Source organism: Rhea pennata, chromosome 10 (assembly GCF_028389875.1).
Source record: "Rhea pennata isolate bPtePen1 chromosome 10, bPtePen1.pri, whole genome shotgun sequence".
Taxonomy (NCBI): Eukaryota; Metazoa; Chordata; class Aves; order Rheiformes; family Rheidae; genus Rhea; species Rhea pennata.
The window spans coordinates 22,124,028-22,151,072 of NC_084672.1; the positions used below are offsets into that span (position 1 = coordinate 22,124,028).

Consider the following 27,045-nt stretch of genomic DNA (forward strand, 5'->3'; position numbering starts at 1 on the left):
GGCCCGCACGGCGCCTCTGCGGGCCCCGGTGCTCGGCGCTGCACATGGGGCGGGGCGGGGGGGGCTGACACCCCCCCCCCCCTCCGCCAGCGCCGCGCATGCGCGCTTCGCGCAGCCCCGCGCGTCCCCCCGCTAAGGCGAGGGCGCGCTGCAATACTGCGCATGCGCCGTGCCTGCGCTCCGCCGCGCCTCTCTATGGTCGCCCGTCGGCGGCCGGAGCGACGCTCGGGCCAGGAAGTGACGGCAAGCGCCGAGGCGGAAGGGCGGTGGGTGAGGCGGGGAGCGAGCGACGGCAGCGCAGGTGAGGCGGCGGCGGCGGCGCCCTCCCGCCCCGGGCAGGGCTGGCGGGGCCGGGAGCGCGGGCCGGGCCGGGCCTCCCCGGGGCCCTCGGAGCGAGGCTGGGCGCTGCCGTGCGGCCTGCCGGCGGGAGGGGGGGCCGAGGCCGCGGGCTTGGCGGCCTTCCCTGCCTGGCGCCCGGGCCTCGGCAGGCCGCCGCCGCCGCCGCGGGAGGCGCTCGCACGGCAGCGCTTCCCGCGGCCTCGGGGCTCGGCGGCCTCCCCGCTCCTGAAGCAGCTCGGCTTGGCTTGCGGCTGCATTGGCTCTTTGTGCGCTCGGTTGCTTTCCACCTCTGTTTACTTCTTGCAGTGTGCCACACGCGGTTGGAGCAGACGCGTGGCTGCTGATTTCCCTTCAGAACTTGCAAGAATGGCAGAGGTGTTTCTAATTTGCGTTTGAACTTAGTGTGTGAGGGAATATATAATATCACTGACAACTGTAGTGGCAAAACTCCGTGTAATTTTGCCAGGAAGTCTGACTTTCTGGGTGTACCTAAACAGCTGTTTACATCTGTCAGTGTGCCAATGTGTAAATCATTCTCTACTTGCATAGTTCATTCACTGTTCTAAATGGTTTGCAGATAAAGTAGCTACAGAGAGAGAGCCTTTGAGATTAGAAGTTTCACGGGTTTGTTTTATGTTTGCATCCAAACATACCCTATTGCTGAAAAGTGACTATCATGGCGGGGGAGGGGGAACTATCCCTTTAAAGTGCACACATATGTCAGACTTTCCAAATGAGAGATGAAAATCAGGAAAGAGAATGAAATACTTGTTTTAACACAGGTACTCTGAAATATATCATTTTTTTTCTTTAGTCCATCATCAACTTGGAATCCAGTTGTTATTGTGGTCAATATAAAGACACAGAAACAGAAAAGAGGAGGCCATTGCTAAAGAGTTTGTGATTTTAATGACCGAATATAGTGTTTGTTTCTCTTGCAAGCGACCCCTGGCTTTAATCTTCCAAAAAGGGGGGAAGGGAGAAGGGAAATGAGTCTTTCCTAGTAGCATCTAGGTATGGTTGCTGTTTCCATTCTCTTTTGCATCTTTTCCCAAGAAGCTCAGGACGCAAAGGGCTTCCAGAGAATTAAAATGACTTCCACAGAAGTGCGTGTGTGTATTGCTCTTATCTTGAGCTTTGTATTCTGTTGCCTCTTCTATGTATTTATTTGTTTCTCCAACTTATGTTCCTGTTGATGACTTTCAGCTTGTAGCCCGGCTGTTCTGAGAAAAGCAACATGTTATTTCTGGATTATCTTCTCTCTTTCCATTCCTTACAGCGTGTCCCACAGAATGGGCAAGTATCATCAGTGCAAGGAGATGATTAAGAAATTCATAATTGAGGCAGGGAAATGACAGTGAATGTGGTGAATGGTCTTCTATTACAGCTTTGAAGTCAAAGCTTTTTTTTCTTCTGGTCGAATGTTCTTGTTGATTATAGAATAAAAGGCATATAGATGTATGCATATATATAAAACAGATGCATACAGTAGTCATTTTCCTCTATGAGTTTTTCAGATCTTTCATGCTACTCTGATGCTAGTGAGCCTGTCACTTTTCTGTGTTCCTTGTCTAGAGAAAGTAATATCAGATCAAAAGATGTGCCTAGCTGCTTCAAAATATGTTGTTTGAAATACAGTTTCAGCCAGGCATCAAAACTGCAAGAGATTTGTAAGACTGAGCATGTTACTGCACTAATGGTTTGTGTTTTTCTTTCTTCTTTTTTTTTTTTCTTTTTCCCTCTATATTTGCTAAACTAAATGCAATTGCTGGAAAGCAGTGCAATTTATTTGTTTATCAGTTACTTAATTGTAGCGGTAGTACTAATAGTCCTGGGTCTAGGGGTAGTGGAGACTTCTGTCAGAGACTCTAGAGATTTCCCTTTGTATCTGTCTGTTCTCTTAAAGGTGTAGGTTTTGAGCTGCATTTACAGATGTCAGTGTTATCACTCCTAAGTCTTCATGAATGCAATTCTCCCCTAGCATTTATAGGCCAAAACTTTAAAATGGAAGGGGAAGAGAAATTAACTGTTCAAAGGTGCTAGGAGAAAGTATGCAGACAGAGCTAAATACTTGATCTGATATTTAAGCAAATAATATTGCTGTTAGAAAGTTTTAGTCTTGAAATCAGTTACAAGATTATTTCCTTCATTTTTGGAAAAATACAGCATTATAGGAAATCGGCCTGAGTGTTACAAGCATTATCTATCATTTGTGTTGCGGCAGAGCTCTGGTCGTTACAAACAAATGTATAGGCAAAGCGCTGTCCAGGGATTTACACATTTGCTGTGATTGTTGGTGGCTGTATAGATGTTATTTCCATCTCACAAAGAAGAGAGAAGCTGACCGAGCTGGAGCCTGGGTGGGAGCCAGCATTTGGGGCCGGGGGGACGCGGTTGATGCTGATTCAGGTTGTCATTTTCTGCATCTTTTACAGCCAGGCCTGTGTCTCTTTACTTTACAGCAATTGTGTGCCAGAAACATGGCTACAGACTGGCTTGGAAGCATTGTGTCAATTAACTGTGGAGAAAGCTTGGGAGTCTACCAGGGACGAGTGTCTGCTGTGGATCAGGTCAGCCAGACCATTTCCCTGACACGGCCCTTCCATAATGGGGTCAAGTGCCTCGTGCCAGAAGTCACCTTCAGGTTAGTGTTTTTCTTCCATATTTTCCAGACAAGGCCTATTTCCTTTATTTTATTATTTTATTTTCCTCCCCTTCTCCTAGAACTGGGCCCTTTGCCTTAAATCTTGTTACCGCTACTGAGCGTCTTTGGACAAAAAGTGCCTCTAATATTTTCATGCCTTTGTGTGCAGAAGATTGTTATTTTCTGGCTCTGTGCTCACAGTGTTGGAATGGTGTAGCTCACAGCTGGAGGCTATTTGTGGCTGAAGCTATATGTATATATGTGTTGTGTCTGTGTACATGTTCTCTGTTCAGTTTTTGGATGGTTGAAGGGTATTGGCATGTTTTCTTAAAGGTTTTTTTCCTCAGCCTATGTAATATATGTCTTCAAAATATGATAGAAGAGAAGGCAGAGTGGTAGATCAATTAAGGTTATTGGCCCACATGCAATTAAATTTAATTAAATGCAATCATTAAATCAGTATCCATCTCCTGTATCTTTTAGCACACTCTCTTCTCCATGTAGACAACATTTCTATCTACTAAAAACTGTTTCCATTGGTTGGGTGATCTTGTTGTGTAAGGCTGGTGGCTAGTGAGCAAAGAAAACTACTGGAAAAGTTTGGAACCAAGAAACTGAACTGTATTGTAGTTCTTCTGAGTTCCCTCCCACTAGCTCCTGGTAACATTGTGTTTGAAAGAAAAAATAAATGAGAGCTATTAATCACAGGGCATTTCCGTGTTACTTGTGCAACTTGCATGTTACTGTGACTCAGAGCCTTAACTGTACTGTATTTTTGAACGAGGTTAAATACTTTATGGTATAGTTTTCAGGGTATCACTTTTTCCTTGAACTAGGGTATCACTTCCTTGAACTAGGATTTTGAAGAGAGAATGGGGGAGGAGGAAGGCTCTATTTTCTTCCAGGAAATGTGTGGAAGTATGTGGCAAATACTTGGTACTTTTAATGCTGGTAACTTTATATTCCACTTGAACAAATGCTTATGAAGTCTAAAATGGAAGACCATATTTTCCAATTTATTTCTTGCAATCCATGCAGATGGAGGTCTTTGTGGTTTCTTCTTTGTTTCGTTTTGGCTCATAAGCAGTATTACTTTAGTTTCCTCTTCTGAGGAAATTGGAAGTGCCATCCTTGACTGAGCATGAATTGCACCAATTTAAGAATTGCTTTCTGTAGAAATGGATTACAAGAAGCAGTAGCCTGAAGGCTGAGATTAATTATGTTATCTAGAAACTGCTATATTTAAGGCAAATTTTTGCGAAGATCTGTGCAAGCTGATCACGTCTGCTTCAATGATTCCTGTTTCAGCTAGGAGCAGTACCCTGAACAAAATCCAGGTCCAGTATACAAATACTTGAGTTCTTATTCTGAAGATTCAGATCAGTTGAATTTTGAATATTTTGATGTCTGTGGGATGTGTCCTGTAAGTTTATGAATTAAAATCCATTCTTTCTCTTCTTTTGTTGATATGGGCATCAGAAAAAATACTGTAGAATATTGCATGTTTTCCTCTAGGGGTTGACTTTTATAAAAGTAGCCTGAATGCTAAATTCCAGAATGTCTGGTTCTCTTTTCCTGTTTTTAGGGCAGGTGACATTACTGAGCTAAAAATTCTGGAGATCCCAGGGCCAGGGGACAATAGACAATGTGGGGATCTGCAGCAGACGGAAATGGGCATCCCTGGTGTTGGATGCCAAGTGGGTCCCAGTCAGAATGGCACTGGAAAAGTGTTAAAGAAGCCCATCTCCAGCAGTGCCCCGCAGAATATTCCAAGGAGAACAGACATGAAGAATCAGGATGTTATCATCTCTCCACAGCAGCAGTGCTCCAAGAGCTACATGGATCGACACGTGGAAACATTGACTCAATCCAAAGGCTTCCGTCGTAGACACAATTCCTGTGAGTAAATGTGCTGTCCTGCAACTTTTCTTTTCACTTACCTGAGTTACCACTGCAACATCCAGGCTTCAGCAAGAACATTTCAAACTGTTTGTTTACTTTTCTACTTGTATTGCTCTCTGAAGGTCTGGAAAAGAGAAATCAATGTTGATGATAAAGACGTCACAAGCTGTTCCTCAGAGTGGTATAAGTATAGGTCTTGCAGCTGCCTTGCACTTAGCTGAAGGTCTTTTATGATTTGATGATGGTGTAGTCTCATATGAAATTTGGTATGAATGTTTACGCAATTTCAGGAATGTTTGCAGGACTAAGTTGTTTAAAAAAAAAAGTGTGAATACTTGCAGAAAATAACCTTAGAGATGTGAAATGTTCTTACTGGCTAAGATCAAGTGAAGCAAATTGTTTGACTGCATCTGCTGTGTGTTTTTTTTTTTTCTTAAAATGCATTCTGTTTCTCTAGGCTTTCATATGTATTACAAGAAGGTCTTCAGGGTATGCTAGACATAGAATTTATGGTCTGCATCAGTGTGATGGCAATAGAGATTAATGAGACAATTCTATCTCCTTTTCTTCTATGAGTAGATCTTAAAGTTATAGCTAGAATTCCTTGGAGGCAAATTCCCTCTACTTTTCCTTCCTTTTATTTCAAAGTGGAATACCTTTCCCAGCTAGGCAGAAATCTAGTTCCAGAGAGATTAGTCCTGTTCAACTGATTAACTGGAGAGTGGATAGCGGTGAAAAGGTTAAACTCATGTACTCTCTGTGCCTCCTCTTGAACACACGTGGAGGGATAGCTAAAAACAGGCAGATCTGGTGGATGCCAGATTCCTTTCTAGCACGATGCTTAATCACGTGCTTGGTTTTTAACAGTTTCCTTGGCTTCTCCAGGGTGTTCCAGGTGGGGGCCTGAGGTGGTGTGAGGGTGTTTTACGCTGTGCGGTCCTGGAACTAACCCAGGTAACAAGCGGAGAAGGCTGTAGCGGGTTTCTGTGATGTCGCTGTTTGCTCACAGAGGCTGGTGGCATTTAGGTGCCTCGTGGCCGCAGACTTACTGTTTTGCAGGAGTCCGGCTGCTCGGAGTAACCTTCAGAACCGTGTGGGTGAGAAGAGGTGGCTTGTATGGCTTTACTCATTAGGTTCAGGGCGATTTATATTTTTTAATATGATGTTGGTTGTGTCATAAAGTTTCAGACCTTGACAGGTTTCCCATGTCAAATCTGATTTGAAATACTTAAACACTGTGAAACAAAATTATTCTCTCTGAACTTTAAAATGTTGTGAGCTGTTCTGTGCGATTTTTCTGACCACTGCAGAACTTTGAAGAAGGATGTTCACAGAAGCTCTTCTGTTTAAGACAGAAGTAAAATATTCCTATGTACTTCCAAAATGGCTTTGGATACAAACTACAAATTCATTTTCCAGTTTGCTGGTGTTGCTGAGAAATACCAGTTTTTATTTTCAGGATGTGTTAACTTTTTTCATGTGTGTAGGACAGTATTAATAAAGAAAACACCCTTCCCATTCTCCACCGTGACATCCTGGTCTGACCTCACCTTCCTCTTCTGACACTGCTGGCGTAAACTTGGTTTGGAGTGAGAACACTAGAGGTGGATGTTACAGGAATTTGGGAAGTGGCAGGGGAGAAGATGAGTGTGAATGGAGGGTGGAGAGGAGCAGCAAAGACATAGAAGGAAGTGCCTGGAGGTAGAAAAAAAAGAGGAAGCTCTGTGGGGTGGTGTTTGGGAGAGACACAGATGGTGTTTGAGAGCTTTTAGGCATGTTGCATTGGATGTGGCAGAGCAGAAGGGACTGGAAGCTGTGGATGGCTGCAGAGACAAATCATGTGGTGGGGCAGGAGCTGGAGTACACTAAAATTGTACCAGCTGTTACTGATACGTAAATCTTTCTTTTGCCCATTGCTATCTGGAGAACAGCTCTTCTTGAAAGGGCAAAGAACAATCATGCTGATGTTTTCTTTATTGCAGTGTTTCTTTGAGGATTGGATTGTACTTGGTGCCTATTTACATAAAAGCAAATAATTCTTTAACAAAGTTTTGTTAAAGGCACGGTGATACTCAAAGTTATTGTAATGAGTGAAGCAGGGATTTTTCTCCTTCCCGCCCCAGATGTTACTCTGCTTCACCAGCATCAGGTGTTGGAAGATGCAGAACTTAGTAATGCCAGTTAATATGCTTCCCTCAGTCTGACTGAAAATTGCTCAGTTGCTAGACTCTGTTTCTCCTCTAAAAGGAACTAGAAACAAATTGTAAAGCTTTTCTATATAAAGCCTATATAACTATAACCTGTTACAATATCACCCTACAAGTAATTACAAATGTTATTTGCTGTGCAGTGTTGTTAAAAATACAAATTAGCGCACTAATGAGGAGGATATGAAGGTATAATCAGCATAATGTCAAAGTCAAGCATCTATTATCTCTGTTCATAGAATCTTCAACCAGCTTTCATACTGTACCAGGATTGAGCATGGCTTTTTCTCTCCCCCAAGACCCCCAGACTAAGCTGCTTTCCACTTTTTCATCATGCAGTCATTGAAGCATAAGTATATATCCAGCATATTTCCATGACTTATTTTTTCCCTTTTTTTTGTGTTTAAGGAGAGGAGGTGTGTGGAAGCAAGATGTGCAAGGCCAATTACACAGGGAGATCGAAGGCTGTATTTATGTGGAGAAGTTCCTGAACCTCTAGAAGTCTTTTGTTTAAAATTTTCCCTTACAGTTCCATTAATTTTCTGAAAGAGTTATGATTTTGGTGCCTATTAAATTAATCTGAGCTAGCAAGGTTTATTACTAGAATTTCATTTTTAAAGGACATTTTCTTAAGATACATATTCAGAGTATTTCAGATGGTTTAATGGATGTCAGTGGTGGGAGAAGGAAGGCCAGAACAATGTGGGGGGAAAGCACATGCTTCTCAGTGACCTAATCATCTTCAAGCCAGTCTGTTTGAGAGCATTACCTCTCTCCAGGTCTGAACACTGTGTGGTACTTGCTATAGAATGAGAGCTGTGCTTTTCTTTTTAAAGTTGTTTTTGGTTACCTAACTCTTCCTTAGTTACAGCTAGCTATTTGAGCAGATTATTTTGAATGTTTTCCTAAAAACTTCTTCAAACTTCTCAGGTTCATCTATGTAAATGTCTGAAATAACCCCCTCTTTGCTTTATTCTTGTGGGATGTGATGTGTTGGGAGGTCTACCTCACATAATGCCATTTTGCCAGCTTCTGGTAGGTCTGGAGTGAGAGCAGTAAGTGTTTCAAACCACCTTAATGCACAAAGAGGCTGCATCATTTTTACCTGAGCACAGCCTCAGATCAGACTTTCTTTTACAGATTTTGTTTAAAACAAGTTGGGCAAGTATGATTGCTAGATGTACGTTATTCTGGGCCTGGATTCCTTTTAGCGTAAACGGGGTAAAAGAAATCGAACTTTTATCCTCTAAAATATACATGTGAGGTCAAATGATATTTGAATCTTCTGAGAGTGGGACAGAAGAGGTCCTGGCTGTGAGAAGATGATGAATGTAGAAGTCAAGGAAGAATGGGCCACGATGTCATCTAGAACTTAAGTTATATAGTGCGTGGGTTTAACGCAACTCGAAGTTGACCTTTCGATACCCTTTAGCGTGCCAAGTCTGGGACAAAGTTCCCCCTTTAGAGTACTTGTGTGACAGAAATCAATAAACAACAAATAGCAATGCAGATTACACAACAACGGCTTCTGTGCCGTGCTGGCACAGCGCTCGCTCACGCCAGGACTGGCGGTAAAAGCTCACTCCCACTGGGATCTCGCAGGAAGGCAGCCAACTCGCTAGAGACTTCGTGTTTGCTCATATACTATGTGTGGAAGGGTTGGTTTTTTTAAAAAAAAATCCCAGGAAGTATTGTTTATCTTTTGAGGGAGGTGCTTTTCTGTGGAGTGTTAAGCTGCCAACTTGATGTAGAGCCATGTGCTGTTCTCCTTAAGCTTCTCGCATACACGCAATGCAAAGTTGTTCTCAGAAAGGAGCTGGATTTCTGTAGCTGCGTGATGGACGGATGGATAAAGCTGTGGAAGCATGCACGACTAAGAACAGCAACTTTCAGGAAATGGCCTGGGCTAGTGTCACACTAGGGTCCTGGAGGGTAGTGGGTACTTTGCCTGTTAGCCAGCTCTCTCTTTCAGGGCTCCCTCTGCCCTGGGCTGTGCCAGCTGCTGCCCTTCTTGCCTCTTTAGATGAAGAAGAGGCATACACATGAACACGCATACGAAATAACTTTGGCATTCATATGAGGCCTCTGCCATATTCTATGCAAGTTCTGTTACTGGGATTGTAAGAGCCTGTAAAGAGAGAGCCAGTTGTGAGAGTCAGCAGTATTTCAGAGCTGGCATCCATTGGTATGGATTAAAGAGCTGCTCACTACAATGCTGGCACGGCCCGTTTGGATGGGACGTGGTCTTGGCTCCCGTTCGTTGTGTCTGCAGGGGAGCCGGCAGAGCTTTCCAGCCTTTGTTCTCCCAGCTTTTCTAGTGCAGCTTTTTATTCTGTCAGCATTTGCACTCTGTTTGCATCAGCTGCTCTGTCCCATGGATCCGGTGCATGGGGATGCTGCTACCCCCACGCTTTGTTTTTCAGAGCAGCTGAAGGGTAGAGTGGAGCTGTTTGCAGAAGAATCTGGCAGTGAGTGTAAAAACTCTTGTTGGGTAACAGGAACAGACTGAGTTGCTGCAACACTTGACATTCACACAAGAGCCAGACTCGTTTTGCCATTGTACTCAGCGTAGGCTCTAGCTTATTGATTTGAACGAAAGGCCTTCGGATATTGCTTTGACCTGGAGTTGGTGAAACACGCTGAGAACTCTGCCTGCTGTGTTATTAAGCCACTTTTCGATGCTTGTGCCACTGTTAGCAGCAGTATTGGATGCGATTCCCTCACTGGTAGCGGCAGTTGCTAGCTCCACAGCATTTGCACACCACTTTGGAATGGTTTGTATATCAGCTTTGATTTGGGAATCCATTGTCCAGGGCAGAGGATGGAAGTTAGGTGTTAGTGAAAAGCTCTCCTTTTCTCACAAAACTATGCATGCAAATGACTGGTCCAAGCTTTCCTGTACGTATGCTGGAATTCTTGCCAGAATTCCTTGTCTTCTCTCTCCTCAAAATTATTTTCTGACCCCAGCAGCTCCTGAGTCCTGCTCTCTCTCTGTCCATGGCTCCTTGTCTGAGGAGATGTTACAGTAAGCTGTTCTCATCCAGTTGTATATAAAACTCCTTGAGGTAGTCTCCAGCAGCCTGAAAATTGCTGTGCCTGAAATCAAGCTGCTAGCTGCAGTTAGGAAGTTCAGATTATTAGAAATAGAGGAAAACTCTTATTTTAGCCTCTGAAATTTAGGGAAATTCCAAAGAAGGTCTTAGCACATATGCCTGCATGAACATGAGCTTAGTACAAGAGGAACGCTGTTTTAGGCCAGTACTCACTTATTATCTTATCGCTAATGTAATACTATCTTAAATAAAATAAAGCAAGGAAAAATATGTATTTTGCTACTGTGTTCAAGCTTGTTTTTCTAACCTTGCTAATGGAAAGTCCCTGAAAGTCTGTCTCTCTCCTGATGCTTCCTGTTCTATTTTGTTAGCTTATCTTAGCATGAGTAATGTCAAAGATGAGGTCTGCAGTATCTTTGGAAAGCAAGTATCCCTTGAGTAAGCAGAGTCCTGACATGAGCTCTCCTCTCTCACAAAGTTTTACAAATAAAGTGTGTGAGCAAATGTGACTTTTTCTTTATTTACGTTTAGGGTCATCCAGTAGCCGTCATCCAAACCAGGTGACTCCAAAGAAGAGCGGCCTGAAAAACGGGCAGATGAAGAGCAAAGATGATGAGTGCTTTGGGGATGACATTGATGAAATCCCAGACACAGATTTTGATTTTGAAGGGAACCTGGCCCTTTTTGACAAGGCAGCTGTATTTGAAGAGATTGAAACTTATGAGAGGAGGAGCGGCACTCGCTCCCGTGGTACCCCGAATGAAAAACCTGCTCGTTATCGGCACGATGAGAACATCTTGGAATCGGAGCCTATAGACTACAGGAGGATTGTTGTACCTCACAACGCTAACAAGGAGTTCTGCACCGGTATGCCAGGTCCCTTACTCATAAGGCTGCTCTATCTGCAGCTTTTCTGGGCACATGATTTTTCCCAAAGGAGGGGAGGGAGCATGCATCTCAGGGCAAGGGCATTCGTTCATGTGAGGCTGAATCTGTACCTTGAATCTACATACAACCTTTCTTGCATTATTTTAGAGATTAAAAATATACAGATGGAGCAGCAAGGTAAGTTTTTTCTTGCAGTATCTAACAAAACAAAGAATAGAAACTGAACAGGAGCTGTTTGAATCCTTGCTTTGATTTCACTAGCATGAAGAACCTCCATAGCCTCGTTTACTGTTTCTTCAGAATTTTAGTACATCATAGCAGGTCATGTCATAATTTGTGCTTTCTTGTTAACAGACAGGAGATTCATGAGCTTCTGATGCCTGCTTTGTAGTACTTATGTGGTTTTTTTTCTTTTTAAAGAAAAAATGTTAAAGAATTTTAAATGTCATTGGTGTAAAACAAAACCCATAATTCTTCCCATCCATAATTCTAAACATCCATGTATGGATGTCGTCTTATTTTCTCCCACCCTCGCTTCCGATTTGCTCTCCTCTGTCTGAAAGATCCAGAAACTTAAAGAGCGAAATGAGCACGATATTAACTTGTGTTATTAACTTGTCCTGATAGTAAAAGGGAAGAAACTGTCAGACAGATGTTTCAGTTGAAGGATTCATCAAGTGTATCACGAGAGGAAGCTAGCATAGGACCTGAGTGCTAGCTGCTGTGCAAACATTCTCCTGCAATTCTTATTTCTGGTCCTGTCTGCTGCTAGGTAGGCTGGTGGACTGAGGTGAAGGTTGCACGATGGATCAGTGAGTTGTCTGACTGCAAGGAGGCAGCAGTCTAAATAGCTAAATATGGCGAATACTCAGCTATCTAATCCATGCCTCTGGGGTAAGGGTAGAATTGTTGCTTATTACACGTTCACTAGTATTTCTCGTATTCTTTAAGCATGAAGTGATGGTGCTTTCACCAAGAGCTGATTTAAGGTTAATGGATTTTTGCTGTTAGGAAGTTCTACTGCATGTAAATGCACGTGCACAGACTGGCATATGTATTATCTCCTATACTCAGATACAAATTCCCTGTGATCTTAGCATAGTTATGGTGTCCTATCTGCATGCTTTTTAGCACTTGCAAAAGGTGGGAGTAAAGGAACTTTGACATTTCAAGAACATGAGCTCCGTATCGTGTTTCCAACAATCAGCAGCAGACTCGGAGGGGAAAGCAGAAGAACACGGTAAACGTGGAGTGAGACTTTCTCCTGAACACTCTGCTGTGGCAAGCTTAAGACTTCCTGAAGCAGAAGTGACAATTTAGTCTTAATAGCTTTTGATTAATTTATTTTCTTCCACTTAATTTGACATGTTACTACTTAAACCTGTTCAGGCTTTCGCTGTCTCTACAGTGTCCTGTGGCAAGATGCTCCACAGCCTGACTGCGTGCTCTGTGAATAAATACTTCTTCCTGATTGTTTGTTTGTTTTTTTTAATTTGCTACTTGTCAATTTATCTTCCAGCTGGCTTGTTTGAGAGAAGACGGGGGCCTCTATGTATGTCTAGTCTGAAACAAAAGCTAACCTACTGTTAGCTGTCAATTTGAAAAAGGGTGGCTAATATGGTATTCTAGGAAGTACGGTTCTTGGGAGGAAAACTCTGTCATGCAATAACTAGCAAGCATCAGTAAGTAAATTCAGGACATGAAAATGAAGTCATGTTTGCTAAACTTGATCATCCTTTACCCTGGAAAATCTTGGCAGGAGCAAGACCAGTGAAAGGACTGCTCTTTCCTTGTTTTGTTCTTGGCAAGCCTGCGTGGGGAGGGTGGGAGGTGATTCTTCTCTGAAGTTGCAGGGTCTCTCTAGCCTCATTAGTTCCTGTTTGGTGATTATTCTCCCATATGGTATTCTGGATTTGTTTGCAAGAAAAGCTGTTGTTTTACACAATGGGCAGGGTATTGACAACTACAGTTCGTTGTCGCCTGCGCTGAGCAGGGCATGTTCACGGTCCTGGGAATGATAATAGAAGGGTCCCACTGCTGTGTGTATCTAGATATTTTTCCCACAGGGGATAACTTCCCTTGTGTCAGTTGAGGAAGTTTACTTTTGCTTAGGAAATGCTAATGGCTGTCTAGTAAAAGCTCTTGTAAACAGTCGTAATTTGATTGCTGCTTCTGGCATTCAGTTTAGCTCTTTTTGTAACAAGTCAGCACTGAAAAGCATAGAGGTATATCCAGTGCTCTTGATCTGCCGAGATTAACTGAGAGTGCCGATGGCCCTGAAAGTCATTATTTTGGGTATTTACGACAGGATTTCTACTTCTGAATTCTCTCTAGGGAGTTGTATCTGGCCTCCTAAGGGAAGCTGCACTTGAACAAAGTACTTTCTAGTTGTAGAAGAACTAAGTACTTCATAATTCATTTCCCTAGGCCTGCATTGAAGATGACGGTCTTAAGAGCTCTGACTGATGTAGTAATTATTCTGTCTGCTCTTACAAGAATGTGAACAAAACGATGCTGGTGATTGACATGAGCTAATATCCAGCTGTTGTCATTGTAGGAGAGGAAAAGATCTGAGAGTCCTTGTTTTTTTTTTTTTTCTTTTTAAATGCTTTGTTCCTTTGAGGTAGGAAGAAAACAGAATCATGTAAAAACTGGTAAAACCAGTAAACTGGTGTTGCTAGTTCTCTGAAGGGCTAATCTTGCAGGGCTCCTAATCTGTATTTTATAGTTGCTAAAGTAGGTTGATTTATGGAGGATGTATGCAAGGCTTGATAAACAGCTCTTAGAAGAGCATCCTCTGGACTGAGGTAATTTTATGGGACCAGGCTGTCAACTATTTATGCTGGCATATGTATTACAAGAAGTGGAATGGTAAGTCAGTAGGTATTTTGAAGCTTTTGGTTCAAATTCAGCACTTAAGGTTGGATAAGTGTCTTATGTTCATATTTAAGTCTCTGTAGTCATGCTTTCCTGCTCTTAGAGATTAATATGATTATCCTTTATCTCCAAAGGTTTGCAGTTTAACTGTTTTTTCTCACTAAACAAGAACGTTTTGGAAAGGAGGCTACGAACAGCCTTCTTTGGCTACTGCTTATTGTTTGAAATAGTGTACACTAAATAATCCCGGAAATGTTATAGGCTGCTTGATCCTTTCTCACTATATGCCATTCTCGGGTACAGCGAACAGGCAGTATGTTTTCCTTTGTTGTTTTAGACCTTTGTGTGTCCTATAAATGACTGAGTGACCAGAAATGGTCAGACTGTAGTCTGAATATAGAGCAAGAGGTTGGCTTTTCTTGCTCCTTTTTGCTTTCCTTGCAGAGAAAAGATGCCGTTTTTCCTGCAGAATTCCTCAAGAATGGACAAGAGAAGATCTGATGTGGATTCTTGGTTTGGTGCAACTCAAATTTCACTAGTGCACTAAAAGCTACATAGCTGTTCCTAAAATGCAGGATTTTTTGAGATTTGCTCCAAAACAGATCAGCTGAATTGACTTAGAAGTTATGCTGGAATAGAGGTAAGAGGGAGTAACTGTGATAGAGGCAAAGTGGTGCAGGATGTCTGACATGTGGCAGGAGCTGTATGGAAAGTATTATAGTAGAGAAAGTGAATATAGCTGAGGATCTCTTCCAGACAAAAAAAGGAAACCTGGAGCCAATAGAGTTTATCGTGTCTTTGGTCCTGACTGACTTGACTCCATTCCCTGGGGATCCATATGTGAATTACTCCCAGGTGTATAATTAGTCTTCACTTGTTTGGGCTGGCTGCTGTTGATCTGTCACTGTTTCCCATTACATGATGCTTGAAGAGGAAAGTGCAAGTGTTTAACAAAAATCTCTCTCCCTGGGAAGGCTGATGGTTTATCTGTTTTATGAGGTGTGAGCTGTCTTTTTCTACTTCCAGAGCTGTTCAGTTAGAAAACTGAAGTTTGTGGTGGCATAGATCTGTCTCTCTCCCTTCTCTTGACTATCAACTTTGAAATTCTCTGTATGTAAATAATGATGTTTTGTGATCAGATCTTTTAGCAGGAGTCTCAAAGCAAATGTTTTGCAGATGTGTTAGAGCTTAGAGAAGTTTGTGGTAGGCTGGAGTATCTCAGCTCAGCAGCAGCTGCTCATATAATCTCAAGCATATCAGGCTGTCCAAATGGTTCCTACTGCAGTTCATTCTCTTCAATCCTCTTAAACTTTTGTTTAATCACTGTTAGCACACAGCACATGCGTATCGTGTTCTGGTTCATGATGATTAAACCAGAATACAATCTCCTGTATTGGGACCGTGACCATCGAACTGAATTGAAATTCTCATATGCCAGGATACCTCAACTTCCCACGTTGCTGCACGGCGCAGGAAGGGGGAGATGCAGGCAGCAGCCTTGTCTGAGTACCCGAGCAGCCTGGCTTTATGAGCAGTGCCGTCTGCCAAGATTGTGTCTTTATGAGCGCCCGGAGATGAGTAAAGAGGAGAGCTCTATGCTAGATAGACAAAGCATTACTTTCTTCCCCTGCTGTATTGGTAAGGCTTTGTCCAAAGCTGCTCTGAGCAGGTTCTCTTCTAGTTAATACTATCACTGTAGAACACATGTTGTTTCCATCACAGTGTCTCTTCTGGAAAACAGTGGGATTTTTCAGGCTCAGTGATGCTATAGAAGCTTAAGATGATCTGACTTAGGAGTGCATCCGTTTGCCAAGAGAAAGCAGGACTCGGTGTCGTATTTATTTCTCCGTGCTTTCCTAATCAAACTTCAAACTTGTGCATCAAGAAACTGCCTCCTCACCACCTCCCACTCCATTGTAAGGAGATGGAAAAAGAAAATGTTCACTTGAGAGAGAAGTAAGTGCAGCAGGCGGAGCAACAAACTAATATGCCAGGAAGAGACTTTGAAACCAAGGATGTATCTGTTCTGGTAGATGATGCAGATCTCTCTCTTGCTTTCTGTTTTTTTGTTTTTGTTTTTGCTTTTTTGTTTTTAGTACCTTTTTGTGCTGTGTCCTTGAGTGACTGTTCTACTTTCTGCAGTTTTTAGTTCTTCAGTCTATGGATGACTCCTTACAGTGATTTTGTATATTGAATGTGCTAAGTGATTCTGAAATTTTTGAGTGTGAATTAAGTTCACTCTGTCTACTAGCAGGAGAAAACAAAGCGGTCATGGGGCAAAGTTGCTTTGTCCTTCAGACTGTTTTCTGCTCAGCTGGAGTGAATCGTGTATAGTGCTGGGAGAGACTAACGTTGGAACTTAAGCCAGAACTCCTGCATAATTTGTCTTAATAATTATAATTAAAAAATCTAGCCTTTAAGGTTGTGAAGAAAATGATTCATGTTTGAAATAATGTGTGGGGCAAGTAACTCTTTTCCTGAGTCCACAGGCAGGTGGCTCCAGCTTTACAAGCAGCAGAAGACAGCAAGCAAACTGATAGCATCTGTTCTGCCTAAAACACACAAAGATTATACCTGCTTCGTATAACTGCTTCTTAGAAAGGCTGTGAGCTGTTGCAGCCATGGACTGGGTGTTATTTATTGCTAAGGGGGAGGACTTGGTATCTTTACAGAGAGATTTCAGGAGATCCTATGTCCTGTTCCGTCTCATCTGTTCCATAAGCCACTCGCTTATCTTCCTTTCAGCAGCTAGAGTGAGTGAGTGTCCGTCGGGAGGGCACGGGGCTTTCGCGCTGAGCTCATGCAGGAGCAACCCTCTCTTTTTTTCAGTAACCGAAAGTACTTGAGGCTCTTCAGACTTCTCGGAGCAATGCTGTTCTGGGCTTTTTGGGGGAAAACCTTTCCTCCTCTCAGGTTAACTTCTGGAGAGTTAGCTCAGCCCTTTTGCTGGCCTGCGGTGGTTTTTCTGCACCCTGGGTAGCCAGTGTGGGTGCAGCATGGCCTGGTCAGACTTGAGGGGGTAACGTGTTTACGGTTGCAGTGCCCAGGACAGGGTGTGCTTCCTAAGCTGAGCATACTTTTTGGTTAATCAGATTTCAGCAATACTCTGCGTGTCACAGAACTGTTTAGTTTATATCTGCTTTTTTTTTTTCCAAGCAGCTGTAAAATGCATTTATTTAGTATTAAAAGACCATAGCTAATTTATTTTATTGCCTTCATTACCAAACAATAAAGATGCACTGTCCAACCCAAACATAATTAAAGTTGGCAGAAGTTCAGTTTTGTTGCAGTAGTGTTATTGTTTGCAGGCTTACATGTTGCCTCCTTGATTGCTTTCTGCCAGAGTTTATTTAACTCCCTCAGCCTGGTTTTGATAAGCCAGTCTGACTGGTTGGACCTTGCGTGAGTGCAAAGAGGGGAAGTTCTCTTGGCATTTAAGCCTGCTCCTGAGAAGGAGCAATTAGGACAAAGTGTAGCACTGACTCAGGCCTGCTGTTTTGGATACAAAATGCAGGTTCATCTCACGCTTTAGTTGCCTCTCAGTAATCCCCTATGAGTTTTATCTGGCTGGTAAAAATTCATCTGGTACAATGCGTGCTTTCTAAATGTCATGATTTGAGGGATGTGATTTAGGGAAAGATGTCAGTGATTAGGGAGAAAGCATTAGCAATAGTCATGCTAAATAGGTTAGATAAGAAATACAGATTGGCAACTCCAAGGAGGAATTTGGGAGGTTTGTGCAGAATTTAAATAGGGAATTTGTGGCCTTGCAGTTCAAGCTGAGTAAAACTACAGTTTGAGAGTCCCGTGTTTCAGGTTAGTGTAAGATGTGTCGTGTCAAGCTGTTTGGCGAGATCCTGACCTTGGGTCACTCATTCCGAGTCCTCCCTCAAGCTTGAAAAACGAGACTTGATAAAGTAGCAAAAATATGAATGAGCCAGAGCTGAGCCTTGCGTGACTCTGGAGGCTAAGAGGGTGTGTGAACACAGGCAGGTGCGTGACTGGTGTGACAGGCTTAGGATTATTAGTGGCTTATGACTCTAAATGTTCAGCAAGTGCTATCAGGAGTCTTAAATGACTTTGATAATGTGCATGCTTGCATATGTGCTGCATGTAATAAAAGGTTATTAGCAGAGGTAGCTTAATCAGCCGTTAACATGCAAGGTCAAGTGTCTGAACACGTTGGGTTCCTCCATGTCTGTAGAGAACTAACCAGCAAGTTCAGAGATGATGGTCAGAAGGATTCAGCAGAGCATCTAGTCTGATCTGCTCTATAAAACATGCCATGACATTTTACTGTTGCCTTGCAGGAATACCTCAGGTTTCACTGGCCCGTGTTCTGAAAACCTCAAGATTTACAAAACCTACCATTTCTGCAGTAGCTTGGCTTAGTGGTTTTTGACTGTCACCTTGGGGAACTATGGTGGTACAGATAACTCCTCACAATTAAAACACATGCTGCTTTTCTTATTTGAATCTCTCTCACTTGTTGCAACGCGTTCTTGTTTGGCTTTTCTGCAAGGGAGCCTGAGCTTGTGAGCAACAGTTTCCTTTCTCAGCGGATGTGTGTGCTGTGACTATATCCCTTTGAACTCGTACCACAGCCGAGCGTTTACACCAGGCCTTAATTATTTTTGTGACTTTCAGCTTTCTTTCTGAAATGTGAACAAGAAGACATATAAAAATTTTTCTAGTAATGATCTGACAAAGTCTGTAAAAAGACTGAAATAACTTTCTGCCTCCTTGTCTCTAGACAACCAGGATTGCGTTAGCATTTTTGGTGCCCTGAACTGCGTTTTTACTGTTTCTGCAGGGTGAACGGTTGTTTGCATGAACTCGTGACCAATCCAGACTTGCTTCCGTTAAACCTGCAGTGGGGTTGACTCCATGTAGATGTAGGCAAGCAGTGTTTGTTCGGCGTGATGTTCCCGTTAGTTCAGTTAGTTCAAGCCCTCTCGCCTGCTCTCAGGTGTGAGGAGCACTTGTGTTGCTGAATGAAGTCTACCCCGAGTTCAGAGGCAGAAATGCTGATGCAAGTGTGAACGTGAGTCTGGGCTGTTGGCCGCTAACGCCGCAGAAACGGAGCGCGCCGATGAAAGTATTGGGCCGATGTTCTCTAGTCGCGCGTCGGCTTGCCGTTGGGTGTCGTCCCTAAGCTGCAGCGGACATCAGTGTGAGCCCTGGTGCTTTCCCCCTGTCGTGCCTGACTCCTGTGTGCCCCGCCTGCCTATCCCACAGAGTAGGAACCAACAGGATATTCTCCAGTAAACTCCACAAACCTTTGCTCGGCCAGAGATGCTGCTAGTTGTTTGTTCCCAAATGCCTCTGGCACTGCTTGTCCAGCTCAGCAGTGCCTGTGAACGCTCCAAGCAGGAGCCAAGAACTCTTCTTGCCAGCAGCTCTGCTTCAAGCTGTGGCCATTCCTTCTGGGGAAGAGAATTAAGCTCTGCTGCCCCAGAGATGGGAGGCAGCTACGGATATCCAGGTCTTGTGGATCTGTCTACCTACAGATATCCAGGAGACTGCATGGGGGGAAGAATGGCATGTATTTCTGAGTCTACATTGGTGCTAAGTCTCAAGCACAGAGTGAAGGATAAGGAAGGGGTTTGGATATCAGAACTGTTTTGGAGAAAAGCTAGAATAGAGACTGATTTCTGTAGCTGAGGATACTCAAGGATATCTTGCTGACTGCCTTAATAACTTTCTCACCTGTCTCTGGATCTTGCTTACCTGCTTCTTTCTCCATGCATCTTGAAAGAATAATTGTTTTTGGTTTCCTGGTCCTTCACTGTTGCAGTGTGCTACTGAGCAGTTGCTGTGACTCCTCTCAGAGCAAGCTGCCTTGCTATAGCAACGAATCCTTTGCATTTATTTCTGGGAGAATTTATAGATGTTACTGCAGGGTCTGTTTGTATGAAATTGATGCCAGATTGGCCTGCTTGGAGAAGGACTATTTGAAGAACAGGTCAGAAAAGTTATTCAGGCTTGTTTTCTTTTACCCGCTGATACCATGAAGCTTTGCTGTACAAGTGAGCTGGAATGATGGTATTGCTGCCCCGTGCAGGGAAGGACGCTGTTCCCAGTGCTTAACAAAACCAGTCTTGTTTGTTTTTCCTCTGATCCCCATGCTGGAGCATTTCCTGGCTTACAGAGCAGCTGACAAAAGTGTCTGAGAACCTGTATCTTTCTATACGCTTTTTTTTTTTTTTTTTAATTTAGTTACAGATTTCTCCTACTGCTTTGGTATATCGTGATTCAGCTTTTGTTTGAAGGCAGCCATTCTGACCTGGCACAGCTCTGGTGGTGGGGACAGCTACCTAGTTATTGTGGGCTATCTTGTTTTATTGTGCTGTGTGAATTAGGGAATTGGAAGTTCGGAGTTGGTGAGAGACTAGAGAAACAGCTGATCCCTGTCACTGACAGTAAGCATAAAGTCTCTAAACTCTTTTGGTGGGAATATCTGGTTCACAGCTTCTCTTGTGACTTTTGGTGTGACGAGGACACTTAAGCATGCTGAAGCGTGAGGAGCAGGCTAAAGTACTTTTGGCCTGGAGACCACTAAGAATGACCTTAATATTCAGTTTGTAAGTCAAGAAGGTCTTTGTAGGAGCTATTCTTCGCAAGGGAAACAGGCAGTCTGTGTATTCCTAAAACTTCCAGCTGCCTGGTGAATTTGCATGGAAATACATACTGTTTCAAGCCCAGCAGTTGTGTTTAGCTGTCACTGTGCTTCGTGCATTCAAAGTACAGTTAGCACAATGCTGCACGAATGAGCAGTTTAAGAAACATCAGCTGCCCATGCTGTGTTTGGAAGCTGCTGCTTTTGGACGGAGTACCATGGTCTAGCTGGGCAGTACAGATATGGCATGAATAGGAATTGAGGGAAATCCTTCTTCACAAATCTGCTGCCTCTGCTGAGCTGAATTTGGTAGGGGTGCTACGGAGCTTGCAGGAAAGTTGTATCAGTTTTAGGCAGGCTCTGAATTGCTTCCTGGCTGAACAAGGCAAGCCTCTTCCCAATCGGAGATTTCCAGACTCTCGTCTCAAATGCCCGGGGACAAGTCAGTGAAGCGGCTGCTGTTGCAGCCCTTGGGATAATGCTTGCAGTGGTTACGAACAGAGCGAGCCGACCGCCTCTGTTGCGTTATTTTGGATTCGTGTGATGGTCTCAGAGGGAATATGGCTTATGGGGAGAGCAGCTGCTGCTGCGGTCTTCAAAACTAAGCAGGCCCTTTGTCATGGCTGCTAAGCCCGTTTGTTGTGGTCATGTACAAGGGCTGTCATATATAATCTTACTAGGCTGTAGCCTTTGGGTGGGAAAAATCTCTGATGATATTTCTTTCTGTCTGTCTTCCTCCCTCCACTCTCTTTGACTCCTAGACTCTGGGCTCGTCGTTCCAAGCGTGTCGTATGAACTTCATAAAAAGCTGCTTTCGGTTGCTGAGAAACACGGGCTGACGCTGGAGCGGAGGCTGGAGATGACGGGAGTGTGTGCTAGTCAGATGGCACTGAGCCTCCTCGGGGGACCCAACAGGTAAAGCTGTTCCTTTGGCTCTGCTGTAGATTTGCCCTCTTGTTCCCCTAAATGGTGGAAAGCTAGAAGAGAAGTTGCGAGGTTTCTTTTGAGGTAAATGTAGTATAAACGAGAGAAGGGTCCACGTTAGTCCTTTAATGGTCCTGCAGTTGGAGACAGCTGTGATCTGTCTTTCTTCCATGCCTCTGAAAGAAATACTCATCCAAATGCCATGCAGGCCTTGTGTTTTATGTGTCATCCTGTTTCCGAACTATCATGGAAACGAGTATGAGGCGCAGGCTCCTGAAGTGGGAGGAAGCCTGACAGTAGGTTTCCACATTCTCACTGCTGTTCTTGGAAAGGGCTGTTGAACATAGTTTTAGATGATTGACTTATTAAGGACTTCTTTGCTTCTATGTCTCAGAAGCGGAAGTGTCTCCTGGGGTAAAGAGAAGAGAGATTTGTCTCTCTGTTTGCAGGGAAACTTAGCTTTTCACAAACAAAACTCAAGGCAGATTTGGAAAAAAAACCCATAGAATTTATGTGAGCTGGTCCTTGTGTGATGATAAATAAACCCCAAAACAAATCACCTCTAAACCTTTCCTTTGTTTTTGTGTTACAGTTTAATGATGGCAATAAAAATAGAAGTCAGCTAGTGAAAACGAACAGGCTCTCCACAATGTTAAATTAGCTTCTAGCCATCTACACCTAAATTGGGAATATTCTGCCTTTTCAAGGGCCCAGTTTGACAGAAGGCTAGGGTGCATTTACTCCTGTTTGCATGGATAAATATGCAGCCTCTTTCGAAGAGGTCCGCTTTTTGCATGCACTTACCATACTTGATGTGGGCAGATAATTGTACATGTATCCAGATGTTGTTAGATGCTCCAAATGATTTCTTCTTGAAGTGGAAGACGAGCCTTACCAGTCTCCGTCTGTTCTAGCAGTAATGCTTTATCTGCAATCCAGGATCTGATCACTTGGTTGAAAGCAGGAAGCAGTAATATACCAGGCTTCACCCACCCTATCAACTGAAAATATTAGTGTAAACCACCCTTACTGGCTTGCAAGTCATTTAAATCAAAATAAATCAACTTTTATTTTGCAGTTGGTAGGGCTTGGCGAGAAGAATTGTTTTTTAATTGTGGCTTAGCAGCTGGGTGGCTCACACCATATTTTTAAGGGTGTATGTGTAGCATTCCTAGTGTCTAACAGAAGCTTATCTACGTGTTGTGTTTCTTCTGACTGCTTGGCCTTTTACCTGTTAGGCAGGAGAACTGAAGACATCCATCCAGTCTTGCTCTGGCACCTGAAGCTTGTGATATGTGGAATTAGTTATGGGACTTAAAATAATTGATAGGACAGTTCCTGCATGAAAACCTGGGTGGCACAAGGTGGTTTGTTTCTGTTTCTTTTCTCTCTCTCTTTTTTTTTTTTTTTTTTAATGGCAGAATCAAGCTGCAAGCAAAGCTGATTTGTCTCTTGTGCTGGATTCGGAGCAGTGCCAGTTGTTTATGCTGTGCTGCATCAAACTACTGTAGTTTTCAGTGCGGTACTTCTAAAATCATAGTGACAGGAGGGGAAAAAGCCTCTTAAAAGTGAAACTGCACAGAGTTCAGGCTTACTGCATGCCCAGTAAAAATGCCCCTGCTTTGGAACATACAAGCTGACTGAAAATGTAAATTTTCAAGAGAACCTGCAAGCAGGGCAGCTAGCTAGTGTTAGCAGCACAAAAGGATGTGGTTCCTTTTTGTCCAGAGACAACGGAAGATTTGCAAAACCCCAGTCAATTTGCATTTTACTGTATTTTTTTTTCTCTCTTATAGGAAGAAGGTAAGAGGTTTTGGGGTTTATTAACATGCCCTTTCTGTCTGCATTTCTGTCGTTCAGGCTGAACCCAAAGAACGTGCATCAGCGGCCCACAGTAGCCCTGCTCTGCGGCCCCCACGTGAAGGGGGCCCAGGGAATCAGCTGCGGACGGCACCTCTCCAATCACGACGTCCACGTCATTCTTTTCCTGCCCAACTTTGTCAAGATGCTGGAATCCATCACCAACGAGCTGAATCTCTTCAGCAAGACCCAAGGGCAGCAGGTGTCCAGTGTCAAAGGTAAGTGAGGAGCAGGTCCGCTCGCTGCCCGCTCTGCAGGCTGCCGAGACCTGTGCAGTTCAGTCCCGCAGTGCCTGCCCGGTCGAGCTGCACCACCTAGTGGCACCGCAGCACTGTGGCTCGTGGCTGCTTTGAGGCTGGTGGTACAGCAGGGACAACGGGTGCTCCGAAAGCAGAGCAGTTGTGCTACTAAGACATTTCCAATATTAATAACCACTGAGCAACTGCAGTATGGACCTGAGTCAGCCCAGTCAGTTGCCTTCCATGTCCAATGTCTCAACCTCTTTTTTTGATCATCAAATTAGTGCTTCAAACTAAGCAGACTTCCTTGCCTCACTGGTCTTAGTGCCTGTCAAAATTCAGGTATCTTGGAATACCCCAGTACACACTGCATCTGAGGGAGCTGGCTTTTATTTGTCCTTTCACCAGCATCGTTTTCAAAAACGAATTTGTTTAAACTTGCTGGGGGAAGCAAACCTGGGAATTAGGCACTGCGCTGTATATATGTGTGTGTATGTGTGTGTGTGTATATATATATATATATATATAATTTTATATATTTTTATATATATTTATATATTTTTATATATATATATATATATATATATATATATATATATATATATATATATATATTTTATTGTGACAGGACTGGAGGGCTGTGTTGTGCTGGCTGTGCTACTTGCCAATTATAAAACAGCAGTCCCTGCAGCATGAATTTCATGATGCATGCGACAAAGGGGAATGCAGTGGGCATGGTGCAGAGCAGGGGAGCACCAGCAGATCAGCGAGACAGGCTGCAGCACACCAGCTGCCCTTCCATAGTACAGGTGATCAACATGCTCCAGAATATAGTGCCCTTTTTCAGTTTACAGATTGCAGAATGTCCTCCTATTTATTTATTTATTTTTTTGGTGGTGAGTGAGCTTCCCTGTTCCTGTCTGCTGTTCATAGTTGCCAGACTAGTAAGTCAGCTTGGCAGGTGGCATCTAGGGCAGGGCTGCCCAGTTGCTGACTGCTTGATGAGATTCTGATCTGAATCTCTGTGGCTGTTCTCCAGCATGTTAAAGAGCTGTTAAATGTTGGCATCAGCGTTTTCTGCAAAAGGACAGCAATGTAATGTGAGGGCAGCCTGTACACAGTGAGACAGTAGGTGCTGGAGGCAAAAGTATGACTAGGAAAATCTCTGGCTGTGCAAGGAGAGAAGGGACTGAGCCTTAGTTCGTGGTTTCAGTCTGGTCCTGAATGCTCACGATGTCTGTATTTCTTTCAGATCTCCCAGATACTCCTGTTGATCTAGTGATCAACTGCCTGGATTGTCATGAAAATGCCTTTTTGAGAGATCAGCCTTGGTACAAAGCAACTGTGGACTGGGCAAACCAGAACCGGGCACCTGTCCTCAGCATAGACCCTCCAATAAATGAAATGGAGCAGGGTATTGATGCCAAATGGTCACTGGCCTTGGGCCTGCCTCTGCCCCTGGGCGAGAGGGCAGGGCGCGTGTACCTCTGTGACATTGGCATTCCCCAGAAGGTCTTTCAGGAAGTGGGAATAAACTACCACTCGCCCTTCGGCTGCAAATTTGTCATCCCCCTGCACTCCACTTAGAGCTCATCCAGCCATACGGCTCCAAAGGGAGAGAAGAGAAGGAGGAATTCTGTTGAATAAGCTGTCCAGTGGATCCTGTCTAGTAAACTCGTGACGCCTTAAGGATGTGAAGTTCTGGAGAGTTTCCTTCAAGAAGAAACATTGTGTATTTAAAAAAAAATCATAAAATGAAACAAAAAAAGAAGGAAGCGAATGTTCCTGCAAAGCTGTTTTCATTCTCTTGTGCCATTGTATGAAGGAACATGCAGGAAGAGGGTATCTGTCCCTGGTGAAGGCAGCTATTGCTGCCGTGATCCAGCCTGGGGGCTGTTTAATAGGGGATGTTTGGGGGGGAGGTTTTGGTACAAGTGACAGATGGTTTCAAGAGCTGAGACATGTTTTTCAGTCCTTCTGGGCAGACGGACCCAGCAAGGGCGCCCTTGTGGGAACAGCACCCCTTGATTGTGTAGAAATGCCTTTCGTTGCAGTCTTACTGGGAGGGAGGGTTTGGTTTTGTTATGTTGTTCTTTTTGATTCCCTCTCTCTTGTTTTATGTTCACGAAGGCAATTGTAGCTTGCTCCTCCTTGGACCCGCCATCCCCTCAAGGAGAAAGTTTCCTTTTTAGAAAGCTTGTATCAAGAGCCAGAAGTTCTCAAGTAGCACGTGCTCTGGGAACCTCCGTGTCTGAAGTTAGGCCTTGCTTGCTTGTCCTCTGGCTCTTCTGTTTTTGTTTTGTTTGCTTAATGAATGACCCCAGGTCTGGGGGAACAAGGTGTGTTTTGGAAAGGAGCTCTTCTAGCCAGAGTAGGTTTGGTGCTTTTTTTTTTTTTTTTTTTTTTTTTTTTTTTTTTTTTCCTTCCTCTTTTTCTGGCGTAGTGATTGAATGAATCAGGGAAAGCACGATGGAGCAGGGTAGTGTTACTCTGTGTTATTTGGTGTATGGTGCAGATGGTGTTTGGGTGAGTTGCTGGTAGCACTAGGACACTGCAGTATTCCTCCCACACTCAAATGTGGCTTGGGAAGCAGTTCCAGGATCCATTGGGAAGTAGGTCCCAATAGATCCATTCATTCCCTTTGGGCACAAAGCCTGCATGAAGGGAGGGCATGTGTCTGTCTGTGTACCCATGCACTGAGAACCAGGTTGAAGAAGGCCTTAGGCCCTCAGTTCCCATGGATATTAATGGTAGCTGGGTACCTATCACACTTCTGAAAAAACAATCTTCTGGCCTTTAATATTGGCACCGAGGGATCACAGGGAACTTGAATTGGGAGCATAGGACATCTGCTGACCTGGTAGCGCAGGCAGTGAAAGGTAGCCTAGATACTGTTCATGCTTTAGCGATCTTTTTCATGTATGTGCAGAGGGGAAGAATGAACATGCTGTTTTATGTCCCTCCATGCCTGCTAGGAGGACTAGGACGAGGGTCTGCGCTGGCCTTGTGCCCGTGTTATGAGGCAGGGCTGCAGTACAGGCTGGGAGACAGGGCAAGGCTGCCCAGGGTGACTATGGCGGTGCTTGCAGTGTTGTCCTCGCTTGCCCTTGTCCACTGAAGTCTGGTCACCGCTGCTCCAGGCATTGCTATTTGTAGTCATCACTGTTGTATTTTGCCATCAGATGTTGCTGTGGGAGCTGCCCCCCTCCTTCCGGAGGGATGTGGCAGGCCGGTCTCGTCTGAAATACTGCGGGGAATCTGCCCCATGTCGCTTTGCTAAATGGCCTTGTGCTGCGCTGACTTCCCACAGGTCACTAGGAAGTGTTTTGGGTACCTTTTTCTGCACTTGTTGTGCTGCCCAGGTGGAGTCCTGCTCTGATGCCTGGAGTAGAGACCAGCTAACGGTCAGTCAGCTGGTTTGGGAAATCTGTTGTGCTGGATCTGCTCTTGCTCGCTGAAGGTGCTGAATTAGGCTGCACGCGCTGTGCTGAAC

General features: G+C 44.0%; 1 protein-coding gene across 2 annotated transcripts; it reads left to right on the top strand.

The window, feature by feature from the left end:
- The first annotated feature begins 260 nt into the window (after nucleotides 1-260).
- On the top strand, nucleotides 261-25,344 carry EDC3 (enhancer of mRNA decapping 3). Of its 2 annotated transcripts, XM_062584246.1 has the most exons (7): nucleotides 261-301; nucleotides 2,802-2,983; nucleotides 4,569-4,882; nucleotides 10,677-11,012; nucleotides 21,291-21,444; nucleotides 23,314-23,531; nucleotides 24,805-25,344. In XM_062584246.1, exons 2-7 carry the CDS (start codon nucleotides 2,820-2,822, stop codon nucleotides 25,137-25,139), a joined length of 1,521 nt encoding a protein of 506 aa, XP_062440230.1. In that variant the 5' UTR covers nucleotides 261-301; nucleotides 2,802-2,819; the 3' UTR covers nucleotides 25,140-25,344. The 2 variants fall into 2 exon arrangements, with proteins under 2 accessions (XP_062440230.1, XP_062440231.1); XM_062584247.1 differs by lacking the exon at nucleotides 261-301 and having other exon boundaries at nucleotides 2,909-2,983; nucleotides 4,801-4,882.
- Nucleotides 25,345-27,045: the final 1,701 nt, after the last annotated feature.

Coding starts and splice junctions, on each gene's coding strand:
- EDC3 (XM_062584246.1), top strand. CDS start 2,820: ATGGCTACAGACTGGCTTGGAAGCATTGTGTCAATTAACTGTGGAGAA. Junction 11,013..21,290: donor TAACAAGGAGTTCTGCACCG/GTATGCCAGGTC, acceptor TTTGACTCCTAG/ACTCTGGGCTCGTCGTTCCA. Junction 23,532..24,804: donor GCAGGTGTCCAGTGTCAAAG/GTAAGTGAGGAG, acceptor TATTTCTTTCAG/ATCTCCCAGATACTCCTGTT.